The sequence below is a fragment of the Malurus melanocephalus genome, unplaced genomic scaffold (genome assembly GCF_030028575.1).
Source record: "Malurus melanocephalus ecotype Western Australia unplaced genomic scaffold, MMel_1.1 scaffold_40, whole genome shotgun sequence".
NCBI classification, from domain to species: domain Eukaryota; kingdom Metazoa; phylum Chordata; class Aves; order Passeriformes; family Maluridae; genus Malurus; species Malurus melanocephalus.
In genome coordinates, this window is record NW_026623272.1 from 2,643,269 (window position 1) to 2,660,795 (window position 17,527).

The window sequence follows — 17,527 nt, forward strand, 5'->3', positions numbered from 1 at the left end:
AGTCCCCAGGAACAGGTTTTGTTGTTGTTTAAGATAAAAGATACATTTCCAGAAACATCTGACTCCCAGTGCACATAAAATATAACCTGCCAAAAATACATTTATTTAAAGGCTCTGGCCTAAACAGATAAGGAGAGCCCCAAAAGACAAGAAATATGGGTAAAATTTGGGTCTGGAGCTGCCACGTTGTACCTACATTTCACAGCTCATTAGGCAAATCCSATCACCCATCGCCACATGTCCCTCCAATAAAGTGTGACACTGCAGTATCAGAGCACAACGGGAAAACCAAAAGAGAAATTAAAATAATACCTCAGAGTTCCTGGAATTTTGGCTGACAAGGTCAAACCAATTCAAACGTCAGTTAAGTTGCTATGCAATTTCTGAAAGAAGCTAAACAACCAACCAGCCAGTTTGTGATCCCATTATCTATTTTTTTAAAAAATAATTGGTTAGTTGTTTAAAGTGCCAAAGTCTACAAAAGCTAGGAGAATTCCTTGTAAAAGCATATTTTGTCTTAGAGCTTTTCATGGTTATCTGGGAACTGAAATACTCTTGATTTAAATACATATTTAAACCTCTACTTTAATTTGAAAAAAAAAAAAATGGCTCTGGGCTGAGATTTTGTAGCTCAAGTTTCAGTGTAGACTCAATTTTAACTGTCAGGCTTTAAGCCCCTGACAATAGTGGCTTATAGCTGAAACTATGACATATTTCATATACAGCAATAGTAGCAAATAATGAAATAGACCTCAAAAAGGAAAGGAAAATAATTTTACAAGAACATAGTCTTGCTCTCTGATTTCAGTTGTATAAACTGATAAAAAGCCTGTTATTGAGAATAGCAGCAATAACAGGACTAAAGATAGTTTTTGAAAAGTTTTAGAAATCAAGATGAAAGTTGTGCAGAAAGATACCAATCTGCATGGAACGTCACTTTGATCATTCCACTTACACCGAGTGCATGCTGCTGCTTTTACACCACTGCAAATTAAGAGGTGAGCTGCACTTCATTGTCATCAGCTCCATTTCAAGATGCCAAAAAGCGAAACAAATGGTGTTAACAATTACTTGTGTTTCAGTTATACCATTAAGAAATTATTTCCTTAAGATCTATGTTTCATTCCTTTAAGTAGTCCCCTCACTGCAGGCAAACAGTTGTGCTGTTAAATGTAAAAAATGTAAAAGTCACTCACACTTTTCTCCACATTTCAGTTCCACACTTTCCTTCGTCTTGCCAAATTCCTGCATAAATAGGTGGGATTAAATGGAGCCTAGCCTACCTAAGGTAATTATATATGTTGTGATTTTATACTGCAATGAAATTGATACATTTTAATAATGCCAGTCTTGGCTCTTACCCACTAAAGTCAATAAAGGTTATTAAGGCCAACTGCCATATAAATACATTGCTACATTGCTAAATGGACTGTCAAAGCAGGAAATACAATTCACACCATACAGCACTGCAAGGGCCTTTTTTTTTAAGGAACACTAGATATATCTAAAAAGGCCTTTAAAAATTCAGCATGCAAGTGTAGCCATATATACTTACTTTTCATTCCATAAACAAAAATAATTGCATTGACTACATTTTGTTTTTCTAATGTGAATCAACCTAAAACAAAATAAACAAAAAAAGACCGTTGGACTTCTGCAGTTTTTACAGATTTGGTGTGGTGGTTACCGATTTTCATAGCTAAAATAAATGTCAGATTGCAAGGTTTGCATGATATCAGACCCTGAGAGACAAATTGTCTCTCCACTGAATCTCAGAACAGCTACAGCAAGACTTGCTCACATCACATGAGATTTCAGCTTTTCAGACTTCTCTTTACCCAGAAAGCAAAGCTTGTACRGTCTTTTTTCAAATGGTAACTCTCCCTTTGAATTCTGCAAGCATTTATCCTGATGTTGCAGGCGATAACGTGTTAATCTTGGATGACTTTTAAAAAAAAAGAAAATCCAACATATGAATAGCCTTCATATTTTCAAGGGAGGGGGGAAAAAAAAAAGAGAAGATTGGTTAAACTGCTTTGGATTTAATGGCTCATAAATTCATGAGGTAATATTGTGGGAAATGTGATGTTTTATCAGAATGTCATTCAAATGAAAGGTTTAACATTTACATCACAAGAGTGAGCTCTAAGTAAAACTATCCTCAGGGAAAGAAATGCCAGGAATAAACATTATGATAAAATTGTGCGCTTCCTATAATGTATAAAAATATTAAATAAAGCTCACAGGTTTGAAGACACTGGGCTAAGCTTCCTGCAGTATCTTACTCTGCTGTGACAGAAGGCTAATTGCAATTAGCAGACCCAGATAATTTTGGAAACTTTCTTTTCTTCTTTATATCTGCTTTACTAAAAAAGGGGTAAAATAAATGAGGGCACAGAGGGACCCTGAGACTGACTTTTGTATCACCCTACACACATATATAAAAAACCACATTAACAGTTGTTCAGCTCACACACAAAGGAAAAACACGTTGCTTAAATATTCTCATTCAAGAAATAATTCCTTTTCAGCAGCAAAAATCTTCCAAAAGAAGATCAATAATTCTAAGACATTTTCACTTTTACCATTTTACACTACTCTCTTTTTTAGTTTTTTTTTTTTTCAAAGAATCATCCAGCTAAAATTATAAATCTGGAGGAAAAAAAACATCAATTGCAGACTACTGGGTACCTTCAAAAATACCCTTTTGATTTAACTTAGCTGTGGAAGCTAAGCATGCACCAAAACACTGCACTTTTTATGTTAAATTGCTGTTGAATTTGTTAACCCGCAATTGATTTCCTGTGTTATGGAATCTTAGAGATTACGGCTAACTTGGAGCAACAGGGATAATTCTTGATGTTAATGCCACATTTCCATGGGATTTTAGCGAGGCTGTGCCTGGAAACTGCGGCTCAACATTGCCCCCTGATGGCATTCCCAGAAATACACAAAACCYGGGATGTGTCCCCAAAAAACCATTCCAGCTCCAAGGCTGAACACAGCGAATTCACTGAGACACTCAACAAAACAGACATTCTCAATTAACATTCTCTTCTGTCTCCTCCAATAGCTGAAATTAATTGTGATTAATATGTTATAAGTCATAAAACATTAAAGCAATACTTMAAATTTAAATTAGAAGCAGCTTCTGTCTTGGCCCAGCCTTGGGTTTGCTGATAAATATCATCCTGAGGCCTGTTGAAAGGAGATACACTGACGCCACCATGTTCCTAATTAGAGACACATGGCAATGTCACACCAATTGCAGAAAAACYAACCCTTGAGAGTTCCAGAGTTTGCCGTTTCTCCGTGTTTTCAACACACAATGGATATAAAATATCAAACATTCTTGTCTCTACCTCATCTAAGCCCGCGCTACAAGGGAGTAAGTTGTCATTTGAAAGAAAAACAAACCAAAAGGCTTTTTTTAAATTATAAGGGTCGTTGAAGAATGTGAGCGTGCAAGAACGCAAAAAATGAGGAGGAAAAAAAAAAACAACCCACATAAGCAAGTCGTATTTTCTCTGCTTTTGTAGGAAAATTCAGTGTTCACTCATTTCTTGTGACAACTGACTCCCCGACGGGTAGTTCCAGTTTTCCAGGCGTGTTTCCCAAGTGTGACACCAGCCATGGCTGGAGAAGCTCACACTACATGTGAATCAGAGTCACAACATTTCCTGCAGGCTCATGGGCAAATTCCTGCTGCACAGCATCTGCAGAGACAGCTCTGACACAAACCATCCTCAGCCATGGCATCTGCAGAGACCAGCACAGCTCTGACACAAACCACCCTGAGCACCCTGAGCCACAACACCAACATGGGCAAACTGAGGCTGTGAGCAGCACGAGTGACTGAGAGCGGATGGATGGGGATGAACACAACAGATCTGCCAGCACAGACCCCTCTGAGTGAGACCCAGGAGGAGGCACGATGGCAACTGCTTTGGAAACTCTGACAGCACAATCTGTCATCTGAGGCTTTGCATGGACAGCAGCAGCAACGGGGTGAGTGTGCAGACCTAAATCTGTTTTCAAGGAATGCATGACTTACTTTCAAACCRTTAATACATTTATTCTTGAAATGAACCCTCTCTTGCAGGTTCTAGCTATGCTGTAAGTGTGTAGATGGACCAGTGGCATTTCCAGATCACCAGTTGTGTTTCAGCTTTGCTCAGAAGCATGCACCATTGCTGTCATCAGCAGAGCTGTCTATCRGGGTGTTGCACAAACAAAGTTGACAATGCACAGCATTTGTGGAGTGTAATTTATAGCTGTCATCTCATGAGGCTCTAAAAKGCTCATATGAGGCTTTTATGAGGCTTTCAAACTTTAAAAACAAGCAAAGTCAAGAACTAACTGAAATCCTGGGGTTTTGGATCTGATTTTGCTCACATTTTTTCTGGCTACTGGGGGATAAAAGTAAGAGGAGACAGTGAAAGGCTGAAATTGATTCTGCTTCTCATATGTTCTGAATAAAGTCTAAAACCCATTACTACAGTACAATTAAAAACATAATTGTGAGTGCTCTCAGAATTAAGCCCTAGAGGCTTTAGACTCTAAAACTAGTACTTACCATAATCTCCATTTTTCTCCAGAATTCTTCCAATTTAGCCATAGGCTTAAGCCACCAATCAGTGCACTTCAAATACCTCTTGCCTTGGAACCAAAAYTGCCTAAGCCACTCAAATTCAACCTGCAAGATAAAAACACATGGCACCATAAATATCCATGGTCATTATCTGGGGCAGGAACAGGGTAATGCAAGAATCCAGCTATACCTGAMCAGTCCTACAGAAAAGGAGAMAGTTACCAAAGCCATCCTTAGCTGTTTGTTGCTATTCCACATCAATTTGTGAGCTGAGCTACTCTCTTCAAACCCAGAGAAGTGCAAAACTCAACTCTCCATTTTTATTTTATTTTTTTTTACATGTGGTACATGTACAACAAACATAAAAAAAATCCATTTTACACACAATGCAGTCAAATATGYGCCAACTCTGGCTTATTGTGATTATCTCTGTGGGTTTCAAATTGTTTCAGTCATAAAAGWTTGAAAAAACTTGAAGTAGCAACATTGCTAGAATGCAGCCCAGTAGCTATGGAATAAGAAGGTGGCACTACAAGGAATCACAGCCTCTCATCCTTTACCAGACAGCCAGAGATGCTGCTTTCCTTTAATAGTAATCCATAGTTCTGGTCTTTAGAATTCCATATTTATCTTTGTTGTGGTAGCTATGTTTCACACTGAGTTCAAAGCTGCTTTAATCATTATTTGTACCACAAAGAAGATTTGTTTATCCCTGCTCAACTCTGAAGATGCAAACAAAGACAACCTACCAAGGTGAAAGAATAAAGAAAACTGCCCAAAGCTGTCACCTTCCTTTCMTGCAAGAGAAAACTGAACAGCTACAGAAATATAAAAGTGGTCCAGTTAATATTAACTAAACATTAACTAAAATACTTGGTCAATACATTAAAGATTACAATAAAAAAATTYCTTAAATTTTCAGTGCATAAAAAGAATATTACAGCAAATCTGTTAGTAAAATAGAACATGGTTAGTTGGCAGACACAGATCTTAAAATGTTTCCAAAAACACGTGACTGCTAGCCAGAGAAGTTTGATGACATCCTTCCTAAAAAAGAAAAAAACCCAAAAAAACTGAAGGAAACTTTGCTTCCTCTATAACATTAATGAGATATGAAAGATCCAGTTATGGCTTGTCAAAAAAAAAATTAAAAACCAGTATATGGAGTTTTGGGAAAGCTGAGTATATCATTATTCAACTAGAATTTTAAGAACGTTTTTTCTCTCTCTCTACTTCTTTTTGCGCTTTTTCGGCCTCTATCACATCTGGCAATTAGGTTCCATAAAATTAATCATGAGGTCATTAATCAATGAAAAAAAAACCCTTTTTATTAAAATCAATGTTAAAATATGACTCATCATAAATCTGTTTCAGTCAATCTGATTTTTAACWAGTCATATTGATTTGTTACAATAATCTATGTAATTTCACTCCAATTGGAGTCTGGCATCTTGGCCAAAATTTAAATGTATCTTGATCCTCATATGGGCCAAAATTTAAATGTCTTGATCCTATACAGAATAAATATAATTTGACACAAAAGAGCTGCTTTTTAGGTGTAAGACAAAGTTTAGTAACAAGCTAATTCGTGTTCTGCAGGGTTAGCTGTCTCATCAGAGGTCAGTGTGCACCTTATTGCAACAAGAGGCTGTTTAATGATGTGGACTGCCATCGAATACTGCTCTGCATTCATCTCAGAGCACCTCTTTAGCTCCAACCTAAAGGTTTATTTAGGGTTAATAAAATTGKRTTTGGGGAAAAARAACAATRTTTCRCCCTCCAACRTGGCCACCAAGCTGCTTGTCCAGTGACTGCTCTGAACTATGACCTCTGAACAGAGGTCAATCATAATTGTTGATTCCGAGAAAGAAAATTACCTTGATGAGCCAAGGGTGGCATGATTTCTCTCYTGCAATGCCTTTTCCTGTAGCAGGAGCTCCCTCCTCTTGGCTTGTCTCCTTCCATGCACAGCAGAAGCTGTCCTAGTAAAAAACCCTCARCACTAAATACTGAGACACAAAAAGCTCATTGCTAGCACCAGTGGAATGGAAGTTACAGAACACTCACCTTCTGTGCCAAAACTCCCAGGTTATCAGCTTTTGCTAAGGATTTTGTCAAACAGTTTTAATTTGGAGACTCCCATATATAAGAACTAACGTTAGTTATCATTGAAAGTATTTTACATGACTGACGAGGACAAAGTTTAAACATATTTACATATTAAAATATAAAGGCTGAGTGTCTGAGGAATAAATTTCATCTTCCAATTGATTTTCACTTATGACTTACATCTGTGCAAGTAAGCTCAGAATCAGGTCTCCTGTGTCTAATCTCAACATATTTTCAAGTTGTCCTTTCAGCAATGATTAAAGGGCAATTTTAGGTCATTGTCAACACCAGGTAGTAAAAGGCCAACAGTAGCATTTGACATTTTGTGGGGCAATGCTMCTCAGTCAGTTATTCAAAAGTACTGGTTATTAAATGCCACATGTGTAGGTGATCTATATTTTCTCTCTGCCACACTAGTCAGCCACCAACCATGCTGTCAGCTCACTGTAATGTACTAAAACATATTAACCTTCCTTTGCTGCCTACACCTCYCCCTTTCTCATCAGTGACCTCAGTGTCTAACACCACATCCCTTCATCTCAGCTGGCCCAGGCTTGCTTCCTTCCTGTGCATTCTCCAAGCTCCATTTATCTACTGCTGCCAGAAAAATGGATTTGCTGCAGGCAAAAGTGACTCCACCAATTCAGTCTCTAGTTTTAATCATGGTAATCAGGATCTGATTATCAGAGCTGACCAAACACCCTGATGAGAACAAACCCCTACYTTATAAACTTGAGTACTTTGAAACCTGCCATATTTTCAACACAACCCCTAGATACTAAGAAGGCTTCCTTTTAGTGTTTTACTACRCTGGGAATATCTGGATATTAGTTTGGCGTTGGCAAATATGGAAGCCTTGAAACCACTCCACACCAACAGTTGAACTGAGCTATTAGCAGTTTTGCATTAGTCACAACAAGAAAAAATTTCTTTTAAATGTGAAAATCAGGCTGGTGAAGATCTTTTCTGTAGATTTATTTTTATATGCATGAGTATTTACATGATCTGTCCAGCACTATTTAGTTACTTTAGAAGGAATTTAGCTGCCGATGGTTTTCCCCAGGTACCCTGTAGCTCTGTTTGGGATGTACTCAGCAGCTGTATGTGTTTGGGAAAGCCAAGGAGGAGGAAAGCAGTAGTAGGAGCAAGAGGTTCCCATTCAGAGAACTGTGCAAGATGATTTCTTTTGGGATAAATGAGCCCTGACCCAATGTGGTTGTGACTGTGTCAGCTGTCAGGCTATCACACCCCACACTGCCAGGTAACTCCATCTGCTCACCCTGCTGCACCTCTGCCACCAGAGCTTTGTTCAGRCTGCAAAGCCCAGAAACCACCCAGGCAAGCAGCACGTGAACACCCTTAATTAAGGTTATCTTWACTTACAACTACAAAGTACACACTGGGAGAGAAGTGACTCACACATCTAACACAGCGCATACCTTGCAATTACTCAGATATTCCTTTGAAGGTTGTTTTAGTGAGGCAGACCATGACAACAAAGCCAGGTTTAAAGAAATATTAAACTTCCACCTGGCTGCCCGCTAGAGATGCTAAAATCCTCCTCAGGTTAGCATCTTACTTTTTCAACAGGAACACCTCTGTCAGCGCATCCAAGACAGGGCCCTGACAAATGAACTCTGGGAAATCTAACATCAAGTAAGGACATCCCCCAGATACTCTTTTAGAGGTTTCTCTGCCCACCACAACACTGGAAAAAAAACCTAAGTCTCCACCTATGCTTCAGATCCTCAGTTCAAACACACTCTATCACCACAGCAAGTCAATTTTCCTGCCCAGGAGTACAAAAGTGAAGGCACAGAATCATTCCTCATTCTTTCAGACTCGCTCTTAGGCTTTTTCCCTCGAGCAGACCCAGATAATTCATCCAGGCCTCATTTGGCAGAGCAGTTAATTTCTGCACAGACTGTGAATCTGTTAAACTACTGTATTTTACCTTGGTAYTGTGATGGTTCTGTTCTGGTTAATGTTCTCTGATGACTCCTTTACCAGCAAGAGGGTAAAAAGAATGAACCCATAGCATTTCAGGAAGATAAAGAATCAAGAAGAAAGGCTGCATCTAGTTACAAGAGTTAAACTGAAGAGCTTCAGTTRTGACAATATTTAAAAATAAAATACAACAGCATCATCACCTCTAGATAATATCTCATTTCAAACTCAGGATCTCTGGTCCAGAGGAAGAGAAAAAAAAAACAAAAAACCTGTAAGGAGGTTTAAAAATAGCACAGAAAGCTGTTTACCAGAAATACACAGGCAAAATTGGGATATGGGGTAGCAGTTCTTCATTAATCCAAAAAGCTGTTTTGATTTTGCATTAAAAATTGCTAACAAACTAAGAGAGTGAAATGAAAAACTCTTTTTCATCAATAAGCACTTTGATCCTTTAAAGAAACAAAACAATCTCTTGTTCTTCTACCTGATAAAATTTGAACCTAAAACCTGTATTAGTGCCTGAAAAGACAGATTTATCATACAGAATGAAAGAATGTAGGAAGMCTTTATATGCAAGAAAAGTTGCATTAGCTTCACAGGTCTTTATATTTTCAGTTCAGTGATGTTTGAAAAAGAAATAGGCATTTACCAYAGAGATAAGCCTCTAGAAATTTTGTCTATTTGTGCAGCAATAAATGAAATTTAAGTAGCACTCTAACAGCGAGTGAAGATGTGACCTTGGGATAAAAAAAACCAGAAAATAATAGCAAAATAGTGGATGGGTAGTCTCTTTCCAAATTAAATATAGATCCAATGTGTCTACCAAGCCTGCAAGTTAAACAAGGATTGCTGTTACAGTACATCCCATATGTGTAACAGGAAACATCCCTGTATGTCACATTGCAAAATTATTCAGGTGACTGCAAACACCAGGGGCTACTCTCTCACCTGATGTAAACAGCACATGGCTTTGATGTTAAAGGACCCGTGCAAATTTACACCAGCTGTGCCTGTGGCCCTTGCTGTGCAAACCACATATGCGTGTAGTTTTATGGACTGAGCCTGATTAATGTTTTGTAAACCCCTGCATGCATCAGACTTCTTTAAATTGCCCTAGGAGCTGTTTTGGTAAAAGTCAAGGGCGCAAATCKTTTTCCAACACTATGCTCCATTTTACCAACTGTAAACACGGTACAGATAAAAATGTGTTCCACAAAGTTTTAGTAGCACTACACAGTATTRTATTCCTCAGCAGACAGCAATTTAAACATTTTACATGAATTCTAATTTGAGTGAAAATGACCTATGTACAGCTTCTAATTTATCTTAGTAGAAAGACAGCACAGCTCCAAGCAAGAAAGCACTGCCAGTTTCAGTGGAATCCTGTCAAAGTGCATTAATACACTTGCATTTTCAGTAGCTTAAATATGTTCCTCACAATTATTTCCACTGTATTTTCTTCAGAACATACTTTAGAGCCCACACTCACAATCGTGCCGCCCCTGATATTCTGTGAAAACCTGATTCAACACAAACCAGGGAGCAACAACTGAAAAGTTTTACCTCCTCTTTCCCTCTAATCCCTTCTCTCTCTTTACTTTCTGTTAGGGAAGTGCCTAGAATAGAAATTGTCCACCACACTGTCAGTTCTGGTGTAATATTTTGTGAAACTTCTCTTACCTTACCAGCAGAGGGATCTTAAGGAGGAAAAATGAGAACTTTCACAATAATCTAATTACTGACCCAAGTAAAAAAGTCGTAAAAGCCACATTTCAAACTTGAACAAGGCAATGCCTTGCAAGGAGCTGAACACATTTAATTGCCATTAACTCCATGAGGAGACTGCACTGCTCAGACCTGGCTGAAGTATTTTCAGTGCACATCATCTCACCTCATTATGTATTTCTTCTACTTGCTTCACAACTGCAGCTTCCAGTGATTTCAAAGACAAAGCCATTGAATCAGAATMAGTCTGTAAATTCTGGAGTGCCAGTTCACATCGTCCAAGTATGTATTCCAATGTTCCTCTTGAACACTATAAAGACACAACAAACACTTCAGAAAATATGTATTTCTCAACTATTTTTCATCAATAAACCATGAAGAGTGGTGCAGCACATTCTCAATTCACATCTGATATGCCTGCCTGGGAGTTTAGGCCAACTACCAACACAGAACCAAGAGTACCTCAATCAAAAATAAACAATAGCAGYTGTTAAAGAAAACATTTTGAGTCACAAACATAATGTGAACCACAATTCTGGGTAAGACATCACGGTGCTGCATATATTGCACCAGGATATTGGTTTTAGGAGGAACCAAACAGTGAAACATTTSTGATACTTACATCTGCCACCCTGTGAGTAGAGCTGAACCGAGGTGATAAACCAGCCAGAACACAGTGCTGATGTGTCATGTTGAGATCATCTAGGGACAGAGCAGAAAACCTTAAGTACAGGGGAAAATTATACTTAACAAAATAATCTGGTTGAAGATGAATAAGGAACACTGCTTTTTTGCTTTAATGCTTAGAGAATTCAGTCACAAAGCCCTAATGTTTTGCAGAGCACATTATTCACCACCTTAGAGGCAGCAATACTTGTACTTACACTATTTTTCTCCCAGTTTATACAGTTCAGAAGTGGCATTTTCCCCACTTATGTGRAAAGTTAAATTAAACAAATTAATTGCTCCAAAGCTGAGGATCACTCAACACACTTCTTGGAAGTTACAATCTTTCCAAAAATCACTAAAAAATACCAAAATTTCTTGAAAAAAAAAAGGAAGAGAAGAACTCCCCTACACACATATTACTTGACCATTTTATCTGACACTCAAATCTGGGCAAAGAACTGTCTCCAAAATAACTTTTTTGTGATTTACTTGTAGCCTTCCAGAGAGCTGACATGGACTCCAGTTCATTAACTGGCAAACAAACAACCCCACAAACCCTGGAGATGGAACCTGCTTGGTTGCCACCAAGAATTTCATCAAAATTATTGTAACTGARCAACACCTGAAATCTAACAATCAGAAGTTTTAAGGAAATTTACTCCTCTGGAAGAGTTCAGACTAGATCTAGTAACAATACTCACTTCTATGTTGAAAAACATTCATGAAGTGCTTTCAATTTAAATGTTTTGTTGTTAAAATTAGACTGCTCTTTCAACCTTAATAAGACATTCAGGAAAATCTATCAAAAATCTATGCAAAATCACTCTTGGGATACAGATTTAAAAATCATACAAAACTAGGTGACCTGATGAGTCACCAAGCAAAAAGTCATCACAGACAAAATTAGAAGAGAACAGGAACAGAGACCTACAAAGATGTCTGTTAACTGGGAGTCTGTATTTTTAATAATATTCATTTTTTCAGGGAACCAGCATGATGAGGAATTATCAAGCTTCATATAAAATTATTTCTCTTTCAGAAATCAATATGTGCAAAGTCTGATATCCCAAATTTCCACCAACTTTTGAAAACACTCTTATGACCATAATAACAAGACTATCATATCAAAAAGAATACAGGTTTTGAGGCTTAGTGGAAAAAATATATAGCTTAAAACATCTACTTTACTTTACAGCAAGTCTAAAACTTTAAAATTGAGAAAAGTCTAATAAGTAAGAAATCAGAAAAATTAGTATTTTTTTCTTGGTTTTACAACTGTCTTTTTATAATTTTTCCAAGSCACTATTAACATCTCCAAGACAGCAGACAGCACTACAAACTTGAAAAAAACTCAAAAATAAAAATCAGAAAAATAATTTATATAAGAAGTAGCAGATAAGTGCTATAAGATAGGATTGAATTTGCACTGAATTGGTTTAGATGGGAGTTTTATTTTCTGTTTGCATGAGGTTTGCAGATAGCTACAGCTGAAAAGCTTGAGAAAATGCTACATAACAAGCACTGCAGGTATATCAACAAAAGCATCAGGAAGGCATTTCTCCTTCCCTAAGAAATTATGGGTCAGTGGAATATTCCTTTCACAACAAAAAGCTAGAGGGATGATCTTTCCTTAAMTAAGAAATATTTTCAGTTTTTGAACAGGAAAACCATGTACAAACAAAACATAATTAATTAAAATTCTAAAAACAAAACAAAATTAACTAAAAAAAAATGTCTGAGATTCATCAAACCTCAGGATCAAAGTTTGGTAATGACAAATACATTTCTGGAGTTCTAAGTCTTAACAGTAGCGAATACACCATTTGGATTAAATGTGGGCTCAAAAAAAAGGGGGGTTTAAAAGACTCCAACACATTCAAGATGCTGGAGAGCAAAGAGGGTTCAAGTTAGTTTGTGAAAATGGAAGCAGATTAAATATCTAGAAATAGTTTAATGAGTCACTATATACATGTGGAAATGTTGCCATTAAATTCTTATCTTTAACCACAGGCCAACCTCTGCAATGTGTGCAACCTACTTCTGGTTGGTTATGAAAATAATTTTTTGATATTTCTCAAACTATAATTTGCTGGGGGTGGGGAGTGGTATAAGATTCAAAGTTCATCTTCATGCTGTTTTAAAACCCTAACCTTCAAGCAAGAACTTGATCTATGGGAAACAGCTGCAGAAAAGTAAATCTGCCYTTGAAAGAGTCCAGAATGTACTTTTGTTAAGTATGTTTTGAAGTCATGGTAGGAAAATTAGTGAAAATTGTAAATYTGCTTGCAAATCTGGTCATGTCTAACTCAAAGATTAGTGGAAAAATTCCAATTTAATAGTGGGACCATGACAAGCCTGGTTAAGCATGCTCTRGGACAGAGCAGATGGGGCCCTTTGCTCACCTCCACGTGCTTTGGATTTATTGCATGCACCCAACACGTTTCATATTAGACACCCCTTGACTGTGTACTTGAGACAGCAGGGTACAGTGTGCACTTCCTCTGCAGACCAATATATTATTGCAAATTGAGCTMAAGTGTTTCCGTTTCATGAGTGATATAAAGTTTAGATTTGAAATTTTAGGCAGCAGACTTGCAGCCGTTCACCACACTTTTATTAAGAAAAGCCTAAAAAAATGATTTAAAAATAAAACTTTCACTCAGTGAAAGTAATTTTTGTTGGTTTTGCTTAAAAGACACATATTATTGTAATAACTTAATAGAAGAATGGATCTGATCACCTTATGCTTAGTATTAACATACATTTAAATTATGGCTCATGATTTCATCTGGAAAGGGCTGCTGAGAAGGAAGAAGTAAATTTAAATTTTAAGCTATTTTACTAAATTTCTCACCAGAATAACAAAAACCATTTATAGACCCAATGAAGAGAGAAACAAAAGTATTATTAAAAGTCTACTAGAAACGCTAAAAAAAAACCCTCTTTTTTCTGTTACTTTGTTATACCCATTGATCTTGATTTACAATTTACTGTAATTGCATGTTACTGTTAGAAATATCCAGTTCCCACACTTTCTTATATAAGATTTGTGTGTACCACAGGAAATACTCATGGAATTACAGGTACAAGAATTGATAGGACCTGACTTTTAAATTACAACCAACATATTGAATGTGATGTTTCAGCATTTTACAACACTCATATAAAGCAGTAACACTACACCATTCCAACAACTGGAAGAACAGACCTCCAGAGGGGCTGAGCTTTGTGCTAGAGAGGATGAATCAGTGGTGGTCAGAACCAATCCTCCCAGTCCTATCAATCAGTCCCTGGACATGAACAACCACCAGCTGCAGGACTCCTGATGTTSTATTTTCTAGATGTCCTGCACAGCACTGCCACTGCTTTTAACATAATGCCAGTAAAAGGACTCTGCTTGCTGAAATGAGGTTCTGGAATATAGTGTATATAAATGGATATCTTTTTTTCCTTTATGGTCAAGTTTCTTTTTTTCATATTTTCTTTTAGATGGCATCCTCAAGATGCYTTCTCTTAAAAGTCAGTGCAAAAAATATCGGAACAGTAAAGAACACACTAAAATTGTATATGTCCACTTATATTGTCTGCCACTCCAAGTCAAAATGATAAAGGCAGCTCTGCCAAACAAAGAAACCTAATAAAAAGTCCGTTTTGAGAATACCCTCTAAGACTATTTAGAAGAGTCATTTTTTTTTCAAGTAATTGAAAAGAAATACAAAGACTATGGAAATGCAGAAGAGATTAATAAAACACCTGGCCTACAGAGCTCAAATCTGTAGCTCTTCAAAAGTATTAATAAGAAAGTGATTTACACATCATCTTCAAAAGACTGTTTAATATATCCTTTGTTTCCATCTAAACATGATGTTACTCATTAAATAAACTAACTTTCTGATCTACCCTTCAAAAAGAATCCCTGAAAATACTTTACTTACAATATAAATTCCACTAGGGAATAAAAAACACCCTTATGATCTGGTAACTCAATCAGCTACAATCCACAGTATTTTGCAATAAAAATACTAAAGTTAGTCTCCTTTTATTAAATACTTCTGAATCTGTTGAACAGCACAGCTCTATATGCTCAAAGTTTCCACTCAGGAAGGATGGTAAGTTCACTTGATGCCCTAAATGCTATTGCACAAAAACAGATTAGTAATAACCCTTCTAGGAATGTTTAATTGCCACTTAAACTTCACTTTCATTGTCCCTCTTTCCTTCTAGGCTTCTACTTTATAATCTTACATATACAGAACAGGGAGGCACATCCAGACCACTATGCCAAAGGATCTCAACGCTTGATCTTTTCATACTGAACGTACTTCAGAGCACAGTTAGTCCAGTACTTTTACACAAGGTACTTTCCTGCTGACAGAGCAAAAGATTTGATAACTAAGAACAAGGAATGGTACACGGTTTTTATGATGGCTTATAAATGTATGGGTTTTAGTAAATAAACTGTGAAARGTAAAGTTCTGCCCATGGAGTTGGGAGTGTGGCAGGTCATTCTAGAGACATTCCATGGAATGCAACTTCCAAGTCACAAACAGGTAAGCAGGGAGCTCTGAAAGTGCCCTCGGTCTTCAAAGATGATATCTGTGACCAGACACTAAACAGGCAAACATGATCTTGTCAGAGGCCTTGTTCTTCTTTTTGTGTGATTTAAAACTAAATTTATTTAAACAAAAATTATAACCAAGAGGAAATCCAAGCCAAAAGAGAAAGCAACAGATTTGTGTGAAAGATTTTGTGTCAATGAACCTTAGCAGCAGTTCTTGCTTCGTTTCTTTCAATGGATAAACCTCAGCACACGAGCTCAGCTGCTCAAGCAAATTAACTCGATTTAATTTTCTTTTTTTAATCCTCTACGCTTGAGACATTGAGACTCATTATTGGAGTAAGACAGCTCTTTTCATTATGATCTTAGTATAATCCCACTACTAGAAAATAGTTTGTTTGAATATAGACATGGAAAAGTGTAGCAGAAGGAGAGAAACATCATGTGTAAAACTGACTAATGAAATATCCCCAGACTGGCATAATGATTCAAAACCCAAGAACCACGGCACCAGAAAACTTGAAGACATTCATTCACAGCTTACATAATACTGGGACCACTTGATAAGCCAAGCTGAAGAACAGAAATTTATCTGTTGAACATAAGAGATGGAGATGATCACTGTTACTCAGAAAAACAGCATTAAGAATATAAAAAAACATCTAGAAATACAGGGATGGGACAGACACAGCACARCTTCTTGCACGAAATTCTGGTTCTGGCCTGAAGCCTGACTTGGACTCGTAATTGAGACAGCACAACAGACAGAAAAGGTGAAAAAGAAAGACTATTTCTTTCTTAGCTGTGAAGTGAATGAAACATTAAGAAGAGCTCYCCAAAATACTCTGGAAGCAGGCAGGGTAGGAGGAATTTACTGTAYACTCCAGCCAGAGTGCATGTCTTTCTAAATAAGAAAAGTCCTAATTGTAAGAAAAGTACGGTAACTTATTTTAACGTAAATGGATTTTTTTCTATTGTCTACAGAAAGTTTAACTTTTTAGTCCTTGAAAATTACCAAGCATCAAGTAGATGTCTCCTTGGTGAAGTGGCATTGCTAATCCAGGTGTGTCTATGTCCCATGCTACCTTCAAGCCCACGTGCCAAACAGCCGGGTCTCTTCCCTTCAGTTCTTGTTCACTGTTTGTTTCTACACCTGAATCTTGAGAGAGAGAAAGAGACCACAAAAATGAGAGAAAGGTAAGAATCATAAACAAAAAATCTAGTTTAGACTTAAAGATATCCCACATTGGTCCAATCTTAAAAGGCTTAAAGATTCTAAAATGTCTATTTGCCGTAATCACTATTTCCAAATTCAAAAGTATGCAATAGGTAAAAAAGCCATATGAGATCAAGAATTTTTTTGCAACCAACTTTATCAAGCTGAAAAGTTTATGTTAACTGCCAAGTGAAGGCTAGTCAAGACAATGCTTGTAATGGACTCAAGGCTTTCTGAAATTCTTAAGCAAATGTAAGGGGAGTTTTAGTTAAGCTTCATTCAATTTGATTTTTTTCATTACTAATACTATAAGTATGGAAGGAAAAAAAATGCAGCAACACTGACATAACAATAGATAACTTCTGAAAGAATTTCAAGTCATAAACTGCCCAAGTATTTYATGAACARTTTCATTTGTTTATATACTTGAAATTTCACCAAATCATAAACYGAGGCAAAGTAAGGTGAAATAGTGGTTACAAAACAGTCTAGACCAACAAAGTTGAGCAAATCTTGGAATCATCTCTGTCATTCTTTTCTCAAAATTACTAGTCAAACATGCTAGCAACATGTGCAAGAGCCAATGAAGCTTCAATACATTTGTCACAACACTTTCCTTATCATTATGCAACATGAACATGTTGAGCTTGGGGAAAAAATAATCCACTGCATAGAAATAGTATTTAGAGCTTAATCCCTCAGAACTATT

At 36.9% G+C, this 17,527-nt stretch overlaps 1 protein-coding gene across 1 annotated transcript in view; it reads right to left on the reverse strand.

The window, feature by feature from the left end:
* Nucleotides 1-17,527, reverse strand: part of FTO (FTO alpha-ketoglutarate dependent dioxygenase) — a 209,325-nt gene that overhangs the window by 142,942 nt on the left and 48,856 nt on the right. The window contains exons 4-7 of the mRNA XM_057364629.1: nucleotides 16,618-16,761; nucleotides 10,998-11,077; nucleotides 10,542-10,685; nucleotides 4,577-4,696 (exon numbers count right to left, since the gene is read on the reverse strand). Coding sequence (XP_057220612.1) covers nucleotides 4,577-4,696; nucleotides 10,542-10,685; nucleotides 10,998-11,077; nucleotides 16,618-16,761 — 488 coding nt within the window. The remainder of the gene's footprint in view (nucleotides 1-4,576; nucleotides 4,697-10,541; nucleotides 10,686-10,997; nucleotides 11,078-16,617; nucleotides 16,762-17,527) is intronic.